Source organism: Sciurus carolinensis, chromosome 16 (genome assembly GCF_902686445.1).
Source record: "Sciurus carolinensis chromosome 16, mSciCar1.2, whole genome shotgun sequence".
NCBI classification, from domain to species: Eukaryota; Metazoa; Chordata; class Mammalia; order Rodentia; family Sciuridae; genus Sciurus; species Sciurus carolinensis.
In genome coordinates this window covers 12409246-12427010 of record NC_062228.1, presented here as the reverse complement: position 1 = coordinate 12427010, position 17765 = coordinate 12409246, and the positions used below count along the sequence as shown (strand labels likewise).

Genomic DNA, 17765 nt, shown 5'->3' with positions numbered 1-17765 from the left:
TGACATTCACACTTGAAATCAAGATATAGATCAGAAAACAGTCTGCCAGAAAGGTGGCATCCAGCAATCCACTTCAGTGAGAATTGTCCTTACAGCAGTCTACACAGTCACCCTGGGTTCCTATGCTATTGACCCCTCAGGTGACACCTCAGATAATATCCGCACTAGTGGGTATGGATTCATCCTAGTTTAGAAGCCCCATGCCCAACAGAGGTCAACTTTTCTCTTAAACTAAAATTAGCTTCTAGGATCCCTGCAGGGAAGATGCCCAGTTCCAAGAATCTCTACACTCAGAGAACCCTGAAGCTATGGCTTCTTTCCAGTCATGGTTTCTCCTAGTTCCTATGTGATTAGGCAAACAATGTTGCCTAATAGTACAGTTGATCTTTCTCTTTTATCAGGTTTCTAGGGGAGGAGAACTAGAAAGTTAATTCAGGGTCAAATTTGTCTTTGAGAAGGAGAAAAGATTATTTGAAATCTTCACCCACACTCAACTGCAGGGATCCAAGGACAGCATCAGCCCTGCCCTCCAAAAGCTCACAGTCTGGAGGTGGGGGTGGAGGAAGGCTAGAACCAGGTGAATTATCTTTTGCAGCATAGTGTCAAGTGCATGTAGCAAAGAGCACCCCAAGGCTCAAGAGACAGAATGTCAGGAAGACTTCCCAGATAAGGTGGTGCCCAGCTAAATTTTGGAGGACAAACAGGATAGCCAGGTGAAGAAGAGGGAATAAAAGGTCTTCAAAGCAGAGAGATCAACATATACAAAGACAAAAATATAAACTTCTGATATTCCTACTGTGTAGAAATTAGCAACTAACTCATTCAACTCATTTTGCATTAATTGCACTTTAAATGTCTTCTCAAATTATTATAGATCCCAAACATAGAAAGCAGGAGTATAATCACCTAATGGCCATTTCACCTAAAACAGAGATAACAATGACCCAGTGCCAATTTTTGTTTTAAAAAAAGTTTTACTGGCACACAACCATGCCCATGCATTTATATATTGTCTACAGCTGCTTCTTCACTACCAAAGCAGAACTGAGGGGTTGCTGCAGAGACCATGTGGCACACAGCGCAAGAAAATCTTACTACCAGGCCTTCTGTAAAAATGGTTGCCAACTCAACCTAAATCAAGATCTCTTGTTGTGAAAAGTTCTCTGTGCCCCTGAGATTTCTCCACTGTATAAAAATTATCTTTAGGATAAAAACCTGTGTCATGAATTCACACAATAAACACAGGCCCTTGGGGTCAACTTGATTTTGAGCACACCTGCATGGTCTACTTGGGTTGAATAACCTCACCCCAGACCTACCACTCCCATTCAAACTTCAACTCTTTTTTTTAACAGGAATCTTTTTTTTAACTTTATTTTATTTATTTATTTATTTTTCATGTGGTGCTGAAGATGGAACCCAGTGCCTCATATGTGCTAGGCAAGCCCTCAACCACTGAGCCACAACCCTGGCCCCAAACTCCTACTCTTATTAATTCCCTAAAACTAAGAAAAGCATGTGATTTTATTTCTCAGACACTACTGATTTCTTATTTTTTTGTTTGGTTGGTTTTTTGTTGTTGTTGTTGTTTTTGTTTTTTTTGTGGTGCTGGGGATTGAACCCAGGGCCTTGTGCTTGCAAGGCAAGCACTCTACCCACTGAGCTATATCCCCAGTCCCATTTTCTTGTATCAAAGTCTTCCAACAGTAATGGTGATCAAATCTAATAGTGATTCCAGAAAAAAAGCTTCTGCTCTCCGATTTTGTTTTAGAGCAGGGAAACTGAGGCAAGAAAAGTCTCTGCTGATTCAGAATTTGAGTTCAAAACAACTGAAATTCTAATTTGTATCTCAGTCTGGGAAGGTGTCACAGGCAGGGGTCAAATGGCGTCTGCCCACAGAGACACCATTTCTAGTGGGAGATGATGGACAAAGGAGGGTGTGTGGAATTTGTTCCTGAGAGAGGTACTTCCTGTGAGGTAGGTTTTGTTTCCTCTCGTGGGAATTTTCATTACTATGATGGGACTGAGAGTTCATCGCATAGGGTGTTTACCAACAATGCAAAATTTTTTTTTTGTTCTAATTAGTTGTACATGACTGTAGAACGCATTTAAACATTTTGATCTTAAGGACTGAATGTTTGCATTTTTATTTTTAAGAGTTTTATTTTTACATACTTTAGAAAGAAATAAAACTAGTATATCAAATGTATGAGTTCAGGTAAATTGATTAAAACTTTCCTTTTAAAATAGTTTTTATTCTTTATCTTCGTATTTTTTTTTTCTTTTTCGTTAACATGTAATCCTGGTGCAGATACATGAGGTACAGTGTGGTTATTTCAGTACATGATACAATGTGGAACGATAAGATCAAGATAATTGACATTTCCATGTGTACAGAGACTCCAAATGCCTCTCTTCTAGTTCTTCATAAAATATCTACTAGGTCCTTGTGAACCAGTCACCCCACTGTGGTATAAAACACTAGAACGTATTCCTCCTAGCTAACTGGGTTTTTGGTACCTGTCATCCGACCTCCGACTTCCCCTCTACCTTTCCCAGCCTCTAGTAATTACTATTCTACTGTCTTCTATTTTGAGCTGAACTTTTTTTAGCTTCTGTATATGAGAGAGGACATTCAGTATTTGCCTACACTTGACTTCTATCACTTAACACATGTCCTCCAGTTCCATCCCTTTTACCACAAATGACGGGACAATGGAGTCCTCAAAACCTCGACCTGTGTGGAGATTCCTCAAAAACCTAAAAATAGATCCAGTTATCCCACTTCTAGGTATTTATCCAAAAGAAATGAAATCGGCATATTAAGGAAATACTTGTATTTCCATATTTATTCAGGTGCTATTCACAATAGCCTAGATATAGAATCAACCTAGGTGTCCACAAGCAGATGAATGGCTAAAAATAAAGTGGCAAATATACACAATGGAATATTATTCTACCATTAAAAGTATTTAAGAAATAGAGTCTTTGCTTTTAAGAAGCAGTATAGATGATATGAAGGCAGAACAAAAATTATCTGCAGCATATTTCTGAAATCTGTCCCTTATCAATACATAGGTTCGACCTGGTTAATTCAGGACATGTGCAGCTTGAATTCAGCTGGACCTCAGAAGATACTGCAAAGGCTGTCAGCTTCATTATGCCAGGACAGCAAGGTAAATGCAATAACACGCCAAACCCAGGGCCTGATCTGAGTTACCAGTTAGTATAAAAGCCTGTGCACAGAGAAACCAGCACTATTCAGACAGCCTTCTAAGTAGCTGAGGAAAATCAGAGCAAACACCAAATGGTCCTGAGACACTGAAGAGCTGATCTCTGCCTTCTTGGACTCCTCCCTGACCCCTCACTAGGACAATGCCCCATCTTATAGGTCACTAAGAATCTTGTCTTTTAGTATTTGTCCTTCTGGGAGATTACATACCCCTTAGAGAAACCAATGAGAGCTGTGACCTGCTGTCCCAGGAAAATACACACCCATGCCCAAGTTTATAGTTGTTATATATGAAGTACTAGAAAAGGCCCCAACACTTTGTAGGCAAATATGGAATTCATTATCATTTCAATTTTGGAGATTAACAGACATTTCAAATGGGTCCCTAGATTGTAAACCTCTACTTTAGGACACTAATCCACCCCTGAAATTATGTTCACAGTCCATTACTCTAGGGCAAAAAACCCACAGACACCTTCTTGACCCACCCACCCCCTCTTGCACTAAAAGGAAAATTTGAAAACATTATGGAATTAATATAACTATTTCTCACATGTACTCTGGGAGATAAATGAGCTGGCTCCTTAGCTTTAGTGCTCAAGGTTAAGTATACCTGCTACAGGAGGTGGATCCCTCAGACTTCACAGAGGGTCCCGAAAGACTAGTGAATGAGCTACGTCTCACTGCAACTGAGGACTGCCGCCCACCCTCTCTGCCCGCAGGTTCCGCTCTAAAAGATCAACTTAGTCAGGGCACGGGCAGCACCCTGGACAGCGGCATAGACCACTGGAATGAAGGCTCCCCCTCTGCCTTCTCTGTGGAGCCCTCCTCCGGCATCGTGCCTGTGGGAAAGACTCAAAAGCTCAAAGTGAAATTCTCCCCACTGGACATTGGAGACTTCGAGAGCAACCTTTTCTGCCAGTAAGGAAATGTGCTGTCCAGAACCTCCATCTTTGCAGGGGTGCACCTCTGTGTCTCTCTGGCTCTTATGTCCCCTTGCATCCCACTACTGCCACCGTTCTTTCCAACCCTGACCCCTTCACAGTTCCACATTACCACTTTTCCTTATGGAAGAATTGAAAGGGACCAACGTTTGGAGAGCAAGGAGAATTTGGTCTTGGTCCTGCGCATCAACCCTCTCCAGATGCTTCCCTCTATCTACTTCCCCCTTCCCAGCCGCATATAGTATCCCACTAAGTAACAGAATGACTGGCAGCCAGGTGGGTTTCAGCCTTTGGGCAATCATGAACTGGGCAAGTTTTCTCATACCTTCTCTGAGTCTCAGTTTCCTCTCATATAACATGCAAATAACAATGTCCACCTTGTAGAATGATTGGGAAGATTAAATGAGTTAATTTAGGCAAAGAACTTAGAACAGTGCCTGGCACACAGTAAACCCTAGGTGGTGAAAGGGGGTCCTGCAGTTGGTAATTTTGTTACATTGTAGTTGAGGAAAACATGGTGCCCAGATGCATCTGACAATGAAAGTCCCTGGTGTGGTGCCACATCCAGAAAAGCTTCGAGGAGAACACCTACCTTACAGAGGAATTCTATGAATCATGGTCTAGCGTGGCAGAGACTTATGTGAGCCACTAGAGCCTCCTGGAGCCTCTGCAGTCCCACCACAGAGACCCTGCCCACACTAAGGCCACCTCAGCTTGATCCTGGGGCTGAGAGTCTGTTCACATGGATTTAACCTTCTTCAAGAAGCTCAAGATACTTTTTAAGAAGTTCCAGGTCCTTCTTTGTACCCCACTAAATGTCTATGAGAGGGCCCAAAGGGTAAGATTGCTACTTTTTCAGCAGGAAGATTTTCTTACCACTGATAGAGTAATAACTTGCAGCCATATCTAAGTAAACAGAAGGAACCCCAAATCAGGCTCCTCATACTCAGCCCATTCATCCATTTAACATTTAATGAATGAATACTATGTATCATGTACTAATCAACACCAAAACCAACCTACCCTCTGCTTTCACATAACTCACATTCTCATGGATAAAATATTCGTTTCCAACCAACGAAGAAAGCAACAGCTAATTACAAAATAAAACATGAATAAAAATAACCTTATCCTCTTAGGATTCCCAACCTGCCAGCTGGAGAGCACGCTCCAGTCCTGGTAGTGAAAGGACGGAGCTTCTTGCCCTTCTGCCATTTTGACCTGAAAGACTCGGACTATATCAGTGGTCATCGGCGCAACCCAGAGCTCCGAGGGTCAGATTCAGGACCGCTGGATAAAAACACCCGGGTGATCGAGTTCAGCAGTGTGGGCATAGGAGGAAAGAATCTCCAGTGAGTTGCTTTTGTTTGCATTGGTTGAATTTATATCAGTCTTTTCTTCTGAAGAACTCAGAAAAAGAATTCAGAGAAACTAGCTAGACTGACTTCTAGAAGCAGTCCTGATATCCTGGGGTTTGACCTGAGTTTTCGAAGTTTGACTTTAGAGAACTGTTACAAGAAGGAAGCTAAATTCTGTCTCCTTAGCTTTGACAGTGAAGGGAAGTTGGCTTATATCTATCTATATAAAGGTATGATCCCTGACCACCACCTTGACCACAGAACATCACAGATGTGGCATTGGCAGCATTTTTACTCCAAGTCCAGAACCCTAGCCTCACTTTGGATCCCTAGATGAGATGGAGTTTTTATTTCTATAATAATTAAGTGCTCAGAACAGTTAGGATCCCAATGGAGACTGTACTAGGGCCAGGTTCTAGGAAAGTTCTCTTAATTTTCAATCCCCTCCCTCACTTTCTGCTGTCAATTTTTCCCTTTGATCAGGACCTTTACAATCCTGAACCCGACCAATAGTGCCTACTCCTACTCCTGGAAATCTGAAGAAATTGAAAGTCTCCAGAACCCTCCAGCCTTCACATGCCTTACAGAGAAGGGCTGCATCCACCCTGAAAAGAAAGCTGAGGTGTGTGTGGATGGGGAACCCTCAACAGAGAGCTTAGATCATTGCAGCCATCTGTGAATAGCAAGCGTGCGTAGAGGTTAGGTAGTGTTAGGGAGGACCACCTAAGGGGCGTCAGTCAACGAGCGTTTATTGAGTGGCTACCATGCACATTGGGCCTAATGAACAAGACAAAGTTGAACTCTCTTGTCTAACCAGAGTGAAAGAAAGAGCTCTCATTATTTGTAGTTTGTTGTTGTTGTTGTTTAATTGAGAATATTCAAGCAGCAAAAGGGAACCAGACACAAATAACTAGGGACTCCAAAACTCATACAGTAGCAGGAAGAAAAGTTGTCACTGACCGAGGGTCTGATAATAGTGAAAGGACGATGATGTGTTTTTACTAAGTCAGGTCAAAGGAAAAAACAGAAAAGTGGAGGCATATCCTGGGGCTTAGTCCTAAATAACTCCACAGTGACATAGGTCAGGTGTCAGGCATAAATATGAACTCACTGTGGGGCCCTACCCAAGAAGTTCTGTAGAGAATCTTAGAGGCAGAAATAAATCTGTGGAACAAACATTACAAGTTAAAATACCTTCAGGAAGGTCACTCAAATGAATGAAACAGGTCAAGAGGACAATAACAGGACATGCCAGACACCAATGCCTGCTGGCCCCAGCTCTTCTATGGTAGATGACCACCACATAGACAAGCAGACCCAGGGCAGCCTATTTTCCCAGAATTTTTCTGGAGAAGTCAGAATTCTATATTTTGCTATGTAAATGTCCCTGTTCTACATGTTGGTAGCTAGTTCAATATTTTTAACACTTCCCAAACTAAATGAAATGTATTTGTTGACTCTAACTGGTTTTGTCCTTGCATATTGTCAATACCCAGCCATCAGCATGACAGGATCCAAGAGCTGGGTCCACCTTGGACATGGTCCTACTTGGATAGCCCCAACTACAACCTAGAAATATGTCAAAGATGCTGCCCAATTCCTGGAGAGGCAAGTTGTAGAATCCATCATACAGAGTCATTCTGGCCTCTGGATGACAGTAGTGTCACTGAAGTGACACGTCTATAGAACACTTCCTCTGTACTGTCCTGGCATTGGCATGAACCATGCACATTAACCTGTCTGTTTCCTTTCTGGCCACATTCCATCGTTCTCCCATTTACTCCTGACTAATCAATTGCAAAGAGACTCGCTCAAGTTAAGTTAAAGAATAAAAGGACCAGGTCAGGTTTTGAGATCGAACTTTCCTTCTAGGTCTTTTTTCTTCTCCTTATCCATCTAATCCATTCTCTCTCCACAACTAGTTTCTTCCCCTATGGCATGTCATGGCCCACTTCACCCTCACAGCATCTTTTACCATCAGTTCCATTGCCAGCTAGCCTAGTCGCTTGTCTTCTAATTCTGAACTTCGGAGAGAAAAATATGGTTGTCCCTGCAATTAGAGTTGGGCTATGTGGCAGGCTATCAATAAATACATATATTCTCTTTCTTTGAAATGGGTGTCAGCTCTTTGGTCCAGTCAACCAAGGTACAACCATGCCATCCAAAGACAGGACAAAGTGTAACAACTTAACCAGAAGAAGCTGCGGATAGGATACATTCCCTTAAGGACACATGGGTAGGGCAAAGACATTGATGTCACTGGTACAGCCAGACCTACAAGTCCTCTCAGAGATTGTAGAAAGGTAGAGATGACCTGAGAATGTTAACTGTCATGACTTTGGTGCCAAGAAATCTCCAAGGGCAGAGGAGTAAGCAAACGGAAGTGCCTTTCACCACTGTGTTCTCACTTGTCTTCTTAGATTGTGTTCCAGTTCACACCTTCCCATCTGGATATCACGGAAGCATTCTGGACTTTCCTAATCCCTGAACACAATATCTCAGTCCCCTTCCTTCTGGTGGGCAAAGCTACTGACCCTCTCATCTTTCTGGACCAGTCACACATCAACTTCAGTTCTCTCCTCATTGGTAAGGATGCCTTATTGTTATATTTAGAGTTGGTTTGACCTGGGCAAGGCCATCAAGGAGTAGACTTTGGGGAACTTCTCCTGGCATCTTCTAGAAACATGTCAGGAACATTAATCAGTTTTCAGAAAGCCACAAAATATTTACCTATCTCATTTCCATCAAATATCTTTTAAAGTCACACACTAATAACCTAAGGAAACAAAAGTCCTGCTGGGCAGACTCCTTAGGGCCTGGACTGATTCTCTTCAGCTGCAGAGCCTCGAGTCAGCCCATCCTCCTTGTAGTTGTTTGTTTCTTGGTCTGTGCCACAGAGGTCAGATTTCTCTGCCCTCCTTTCATGGTTTTAACAAATACTATGGAACCCCTCGTCTGGCCCATACACTCTTCTATGGACTGGGAATGCCCTTCGATGTAGCAAAAAGTCCTTGCCCTCATGCTGTTTTTATTTCTAGTAATATGAAGTGGACTACCAAATAAATAAATCTAGCAAAATGTAGAGCATGTCAGGTGTGTACTTTCAAGAAGAATTCAGAGAATAATGCAGTCGGCAGTGGGAAGGTGGCCTTGAACAGAGACCCAAAGAATATGAAAGTAATTGTTGGGTCTCTTATATAACCCTGTTCAGCTTTCACATAAATATGGTGGGGGGTGTATGTGTAAAATATACTAAAGTCTGATGATTTTTTCTAGCTTTTAAATGCTTTTATTAGTGCATCATAGATGTGCATAATAGTGGGCTTCATTTTGGCATAATTATAAATGCATGTAACCGTTTACTCATTCTCAATTCCCAGTCTTACCTTTTCTTCCTCCTCTCCTCCCTCCCCTGATCCACTTCCTCAACTCTACTTCTTCAACTTTTTCTTCTATTTATTTATCGTTATGAACTGTGCATTATAGATAAACATAAAAGTGGAAATCACTGTCATGTATTCATACAAGCATACCCCACACATTGGTCGATTTCATGACTCAGTTGCTCCCCTTACTCATTCTCTCCTCCCCTTGAATTCCCTTCCTCTGTTCCATTGTTCTCATTTTTATTTTTGTGATATCCCTCCCCATTTTTTCCTTCTTTCTCTCTAGCTTCTACAAATGAGGGAAAATATTTGGCCCTTAACTTTCTGATTCTGACAACTATATGCTTTTTAATTACTTTATTAGATTTTTATTTATAAAATATGCTCTTTATAGTAAGTCATATGAGAAACATTTTAATATCTCCCCATCTTCTTTTTATCCTTCCCTTTTCACCAAAGGAAACCAATGTATACTAGTTAGTATAATAGATGTACTATTTCTAAACACTTCTTATACTGATAGACACAAGTAGGTGGGAGTGTCATTTATTAAGGTTTTGAAGAAATGAATTAACCATGTAACACAAGAATAATAACAGTAAGACAAAGAATTTAACCCATGGATGCAATGATGTGCATTTCCATACAATCATTACATCAGTAAAATGAAGAACAACCACCATCTGATCATGTTAATATAAAGCATTGCTAAAATTTAGCTAAAATTCAGCATTCACCCACCCAAAAGAAAAAAATTTCAATATAGGAATTGATGGAAAAACATAGATTAACCAAAATCAAGAGCCAAATATTATCCTATAGTAAACCACTAAAAATATTTCTATCAAAATGAGGAATTAGGCAAGAATACTTAGCATTATTGCTACTGAACATATTCTTAGAAATTTTAGTAAATGTGATAAAATAAGAAAATTAAATAATTTACACAAGTATTAGGGGAAATAAAACAAAATGATCTCATTTCATGTTGCTGATGACTTTATACACTTAAAACCTCAAGAGGCTCTAGAGAAAAGCAAAACATAAAGATATATTGCACAGAGGAATCCCAAAAACAAACCCTAAAGTTTCCAAATAGGTGGAACTAACTAGAACAGCAACTAATAAAATGAAAATCAGGACAGAATTAAATATGGGAACTAACCAAATTGTCATGAAATAACAATCATCTATCCATAATAATACTGAATGTAAATGGTCTCAATTCCTCAATTAAAAGACAAGATTGAGGATCCAAGATGGCAGACTAGAGGGAGGTTGCATTCTTTGTCACTCCGTAACTCCGGTTTCAAGTGGAGGATATCTGTTTCTTGGTGAGGCAGTTTTTGCTGCTTATTGATCCCCTGCTGTTCACCCCATTTGTCTACTGTGAGCACCTGCAGTCTTCCAGCATATCGACGTTTTTTTTGAGTGCAGATTGCTCACTGTCAGGCACCTATCATCCACCATTTGCCTGCCTCTGGCCTGTCCATCGCTTGCCTTACACCTTTCCATCACCCACTGCATGAGGTTCACTTCCCGATCCTCCAACAACAGTCAGCAAACTGATCGCCAACCACCAGTGGAGCACCAGCTGCCTGCTGTTGCTTGGAAGTTCACTGTAACAGTACCTGCAGGTTTGATTACACTTGGCTGCCACCATTTTGAGACAACAACCAGGCCCTGTAGGACTCCAGGCTGGACTGACTGAGCCCTATCACTGGGTCCCCAGACCAACTGATTGCACCCCGCCTCCAGGATCCCACAACCACACCAAACACACCTGACCTACAGGACCCCTGCCTGACCAACTGCACCCTGCCTCCAGGACCTCCAACCAACTACATCCACTCTCCGACCTGCAGCTCCCCATTTGCCAACACATTTGGAAACCAGAGAGGCTATCTTGGATAATCCTGGAAGCCATAGCTCCAATCTTTAGGTGGGGTAAATCCCATCCTGAGATGCCGCTGGAGACTTGAAGCTTATTGTCAGGTACCTCTCATGCATCAGGCTACTGAAGACTGGGAGGTTTGAATACTATATGACTGTTTTAGTGTAGATTTTCTTTTTTCTCCTTATTGAACAATTTTAAGTTTTTATTTCTTTACATTTCTTGCTCTCTTTTCCTTTTGTTTACCTGTTCTCTCAGAGTTTCTTTCTCCCTTTTTGCATGCTAACATCCAATTTCTTTTGATTATACTCTCACCCTTTCTATTATCTAGAACTTCTGTGTATTCTTTTCTTATCCCATTAACAGCTACATCCTACATCCCTCTGCATCCTCTTTGTCCTCCATTAGAAACTGCAGACCTTATTGCAAATCAGTTTGTTATAGTGAAGATAATATTTGAACTCATTCTTTTTATTATGACAATATTGTTAATGTCCACATAGGGGCTATTTGGTCTAGGATTGCATACTGTCTGAATTGGGCACTGCTAATATTGATCTCCCCTCAAAGAAAAGATTTTGGAAACCTATAGGGCCACTATAAGGGGAGAATCTGCAATACCCCAGATCTGCACTGCTAGAGGTGAAGATATAGGAACAACATGAAAAAACAAGGGAAGAAAATGAATTAGTAGAATCCAATGACAGTGTGGTAGAAGAAATGTCAGAAAAGAACTTTAGATTATACATGATTAAGACGATTCGCAAAGCAAAGGATGAGATAAGAGAGCAAATGCAGGCAGTGAATGATCATACCAATAAGCAGTTGAAAGAACAACTGCAGGAAGCAAAAGATCATTTCAAAAAAGAGATAGAGATTCTCAAAAAAAAATGGAAATCCTTGAAATGAAGGAAACAAGAAACCAAATAAAAAACTCAATGGAAAGCATCACCAAAAGACTAGAACACTTGGAAGACAGAATCTCAGACAATGAAGACAAAATATTTAATCTTGAAAATAAAGTTGCCCAAATAGAGAAGATGGTAACAAATCATGAACAGAATCTCCAAGAACTATGGGACATCATGAAAAGACCAAATTTAAGAATTATTGGAATTGAGGAAGGCACAGAGAAACAAACCAAAGGAATGAACAACCTATTCAATGAAATAATATCAGAAAATTTCCCAAACCTGAAGAATGAAATAGAAAATCAAATACAAGAGGCTTACAGAACACCAAATGCACAAAATCACAACAGATCCACACGAAGGCACATTATAATGAAAATGCCTAACATTCAAAATAAAGATAGGATTTTGAAGGCTGTGAGAGAAAAGCATCAGATTACACATAGGGGGAAACCAATATGAATAGCAGCAGACTTCTCAACCCAGACTCTAAAAGCTAGAAGGGCCTGGAACAACATATTTCAAGCTCTGAAAGAACATGGTTGCCAACCAAGAATCCTATACCCAGCAAAACTAACCTTCAGATTTGAAGATGAAATAAATTCCTTCCATGATAAACAAAAGTTAAAAGAATTTACAAATAGAAAGCCTGTGCTACATAATGTCTCAACAAAATATTCCATGAGGAGGAAATGAAAAACAACAATGTAGGTCAGCAAAGGGAGGAACTACCTTAGGAAAAACCACTCAAAGGAGAAACCAAGCCAAGTTAAAAACCAAAAATAAGCCCAAATGACTGGGAATACAAATCATATCTCAATAATAACCCTGGGGCTGGGGAGTTAGCTCAGTTGGTAGAGTGCTTGCCTCACAACCAAGGCCCTGGGTTCAATCCCCAGCACTGCAAAATAATAATAATAATAATAATAATAATAATAATAATAATAATAATAATAACAATCCTGAACATTAATGGCCCTAAACTCATCAATCAAAAGACATAGACTGGCAGAATGGATTAAAAAGAAAGAACCAACAATATGCTGCCTGCAAGAGACTCATCTCATAGAAAAAGACATCCACAGACTTAAGGTGAAAGGATGGGAAAAAACCTACCATGCACATGAACTCAGTAAAGAAGTGAGGATTTCCATCCTTATATCAGATAAAGTGGACTTCAAGCCAAAGTTAGTCAGAAGGGATAATGAAGGACATTTCATACTGCTTAAGGGAACCATAAATCAGGAAGACATAACAATCGTAAATATTTATGCCCCAAACAATGGTGCATCAAACAAATCCTTATCAATCTCAGGAATCATATAGACCACAACACAATAATTTTGGGTGACTTTAACATACCGCTGTCACCACTGGATAGATCTTCCAAACAAAAACCAAACAAAGAAACCATAGAACTCAATAACACAATCAATAACCTAGACTTAATAGACATATATAGAATATTCCATCCATCAACGAGCGGATTCACTTTCTTCTCAGCAGCACATGGAACCTTCTCGAAAATAGACTATATGTTATGCCACAAAGCAGCCCTTAGGAAATGCAAAAAAATAGAGACACTGCCTTGTGTTCTATCAGATCATAATGGAACGAGAGTAGAAATCAATGACAAGATAAAAAACAGAAATTACTCCAACACCTGGAGACTAAATAATATGCTATTGAATGAAACATGGATAACAGAAAACATCAGGGAGGAGATAAAAAAAAGTTCTTAGAGGTCAATGAGAATGATGATATAACATATCAAAATCTCTGGGACACTATGAAAGTGGTAATCAGAGGAAAATTCATTTCATGGAGCGCATTCAAGAAAAGAATGAAAAGTCAACAACTAAATGACCTAACATTACAGCTCAAAGCCCTAGAAAAAGAAGAACAGAATAACAGCAAAAGTAGTAGAAGACAGGAAATAATTAAAATCAGAGCTGAAATCAATGAAATTGAAACAAAAGAAACAATTCAAAAAATTGACCAAACAAAAAGTTTTTGTTTGAGAAAGTAAACAAAACTTTGAGAAACTCTGAGAAAGTAAACAAAATAGACAAACCCTTAGCCACTCTAACAAAGAGAAGAAGAGAGAAAACTCAAATTACTAAAATTCATGATGAAAAAGGAAATATCATGACAGACACCACTGAGATACAGAACATAATGAGAAGCTACTTTGAAAATCTGTATTTCAACAAAATACAAACTACTGAAGACATTGACAAATTTCTAGAGACATATGCTCCTCCCAAACTGAACCAGGAGGACATACACAATTTAAACAGATCAATATCAAGCAATGAAATAGAAGAAGTCATTAAAAACCTAACGTCCAAGAAAAGCCCAGGACCAGACAGATTCTCAGCTGAGTTCTATAATACCTTCAAAGAAGAACTCATTCCAATACTTCTCAAAGTATTCCAGGAAATAGAAAAGGAGGGTACCCTACCAAACTCATTCTATGAAGCTAATATCACCCTCATACCAAAACTAGGCAAAGACACATCAAGGAAAGAAAATTTTAGACCAATATCCTCGATGATTATAGATGCAAAGATCCTTAACAAAATACTGGCAAACAGTATCAAAAAGCATATTAAGAAAATCGTGCACCATGATCAAGTGGGGTTCATTCCTGGAATGCAAGGATAGTTTAACATCCCTAAATCAATAAACATAATCCATCATGTCAATAGATTTAAGGATAAGAATCATATGGTTATTTCAATTGATGCAGAAAAAGCGTTTGACAAAATACAACACCCCTTCATGCTCAAAACACTAGAAAAAATAGGGATAATAGGAACATACCTGAACATTGTAAAGGCTATTTATACGAAGCCCATGGCCAACATCATTCTTAATGGAGAAAAACTGAAACCATTCCCTTTAAAATCAGGAACAAGACAGGGATGCCCTCTTACACTACTTTTATTCAACATTGTCCTCGAACTCTAGCCAGAGCAATTAGGCAGACTAAAGAAATTAAAGGGATACAAATAGGAAAAGACAAACTTAAGCTGTCACTTTTTGCTGATGACATGATTCTATATTTAGAGGATACAAAAACCTCCTCCAGAAAACTTCTAGACCTCATCAATGAATTCAGCAAAATAGCAGGCTATAAAATCAACATGCATAAATCTAAAGCATTTTTATATGCAAGTGACGAAACAGCTAAAAGGAAAATGAGGAAAACAACTCCATTTGCAATAGCCTCAAAAAAAAAATAAAATAAAATACTTGGGAATCAATCTAACCAAAGAGGTAAAAGATCTCTACAATGAAAACTACCAAACATTGAAGAAAGAAATTGAGGAAGACCTTAGAAGATGGAAAGACCTCCCATGTTCTTGGATAGGCAGAATTAATATTGTCAAAATGGTCATACTACCAAAAGTGCTATACAGATTCAATGCAATTCCAATTAAAATCCCAATGATGTACCTTACATAAATAGAGCAAGCAATCATGAAATTCATCTGGAAGAATAAGAAACCCAGAATAGCTAAAGCAATCCTTAGCAGGAAGAGTGAAACAGGGGGTATCGCAATACCAGAACTTCAACTATACTACAAAGCAATAGTAACAAAAATGACATGGTATTGGTACCAAAATAGACAGGTAGATCAATGGTACAGAATAGAGGACATGGACACAAACCCAAATAAATACAATTTTCTAATACTAGACAAAGGTGCCAAAAATATGCAATGGAGAAAAGATAGCTTCTTCAACAAATGGTGCTGGGAAAACTGGAAATCCATATGCAACAGAATGAAACTAAACCCCTATCTCTCACCCTGCACAAAACTCAACTCAAAACGGATCAGGGACCTCGGAATCAGACCAGAGAGCCTTCATCTTATCTTATAGAATAAAAAGTAGGTCCAAATCTTCAACATGTCAGTTTAGGATCAGACTTCCTTAACAGGTCTCCCATAGCACAAGAAATAAAAGCAAGAATAAATAACTGGGATAGATTCAAACTAAAAAGCTTTCTCTCAGCAAAGGAAACTATCAACAATGTGAAGAGAGGACCTACAAACTAGGAGAAAATCTTTGCCACTCATACTTCAGATAGAGCACTAATTTCCAGAATATATAAAAAAAACTCTACACCAAGAACATAAATAATCCAATCAACAAATGTGCTAAGGAAATGAATAGACACTTCACAGAAGATCTACAAGCAATCAACAGATATATGAAAAAATGTTCAACATCTTTAGTAATAAGAGAAATGCAAATCAAAACTACCCTAAGATTCCATCTCACCCCAATTAGAATGACGATTATCAAGAATACTAACAACAGTAGGTGTTGGTGAGGATTGGGGGAAAAGGTACACTAATACATTGCTGGTGGGGTTGCAAATTAGTGCAGCCACTCTGGAAAGCAGTGTGGAGATTCCTCAGAAAGCTTGGAAAGGAACCGCCATTTGACCCAGCTATCCCACTCCTTGGCCTATACCCAAAGGACTTAAAATCAGTATACTACAGAGATACAGCCACATCAATGTTCATAGCTGCTCAATTCACAATAGCCAGACTGTGGAACCAACCTAGATGTCCTTCAATTGATGAATGAATAAAGAAACTGTGGTATTTGTATGTATATATATATATATATATATATATATATATATATATATATACACACACACACACACAATGGAATATTACTCAGCCATAAAGAAGAAGAATAAAATTATGGCATTTGCAGGCAAATGGATGAAATTGGAAAATATCAGGCTAAGTGAGATAAGCCAATCTCAAAAAACCAAAGGATGAATGATCTCACTGATAAGCGGATGATGACACATAATGGGGGGTGGGAGGGGGGCAAGAATGGAGGAAGGAGGGACTGTATAGAGGGAAAAGAGGGGTTGGGAGGGGTGGGGGGAAGGAAAAAATAACAGAATGAATCAAACACCATTACCCTATGTAAATGTATGATTAAATATATGGTATGTCTTTACTTCATGTACAAACAGAAACAACATGTATCACATTTGTTTACAATAAAAATAAATTTTAAAAAAAGACAAGATTGATAAAATGGATTTAAAAACAAGACCCAACCATATACTGTTTGCAAGAGACTCATCTCATAGGCAAAGATATTTAGTCATAGACTAAAATTTAAAGGATGGAAAAATATTCCATGCAGATGAAGTCCAAAGACCAGCAGGAATAACTATTCACACTTCTGACAAAGTAGATTTCAAGCAAAAATTAATTTGAAGAGACAAAGTTCACTGCATATTGGTAAAGGGAAGAATCCAACAAGAAGATATGGCAGTAGTGAATATTTATGTCCCAAATTTCAGTGCACCTAATAACAGTTTTTTAAAAAACTTGACATTAAATCCCAGCTAGTCCTCAATACAATAATAGTGGCCAATTTCAATACACACCTCTCACCAATAGACAGATAATCATAACATAAAATCTATAAAGAGATTGCTGACCTAAATACCAATAAAATCAAATGAACCTATCAAACATCTACATCTACAGGATATTTTTATACAAAAACATCTGAATATACTTCCTTCTCAACAGTTCGTGGAACCTTTTCAAAAATAGACCATGTGCTAGGTTACAAGTGCAAGTCTTGTGAACACCAAAAAATTGATATAATGCCATGTATCCTATCAGATCATGATGGCATGAAACTAGAAAACAGCAACAAGAAAAATTAGAGAAACCACATAAACAGTCAGACATGGTGGCACAAACCTGAAATCCCAGTGAATTGGGAGGGTGAGGCAGAAAGATTGCAAGTGCAAGGCCAGACTCAGCAACATAGTGAGGCCCTAAGCAACTTAGTGAGATGCTATCTGAAATTAAAAATATAAAGTACTGGGGATATAGGTCAGTGGTAACACTCCCTGGGTTCAATCCTCAATACCAAAAGAAAAGAAAACCACATGGAGAATGAACAACACTCTTTTAAATGAGGAATGGATCAAAGAAGATATGAGCAGAAATCAAGAAATTCTTAGAAACAAATGAGAACA

General features: G+C 39.1%; 1 protein-coding gene across 2 annotated transcripts in view; it reads left to right on the top strand.

The window, feature by feature from the left end:
- The window catches only part of Hydin (HYDIN axonemal central pair apparatus protein), a 361889-nt gene that overhangs the window by 296391 nt on the left and 47733 nt on the right, over window positions 1-17765 (top strand). For both annotated transcript variants that reach the window (XM_047529238.1, XM_047529237.1), the window contains exons 67-71: window positions 3079-3176; window positions 3955-4153; window positions 5316-5528; window positions 6018-6156; window positions 7955-8120. In XM_047529238.1, the coding sequence (XP_047385194.1) occupies window positions 3079-3176; window positions 3955-4153; window positions 5316-5528; window positions 6018-6156; window positions 7955-8120 (815 nt within the window). The remainder of the gene's footprint in view (window positions 1-3078; window positions 3177-3954; window positions 4154-5315; window positions 5529-6017; window positions 6157-7954; window positions 8121-17765) is intronic.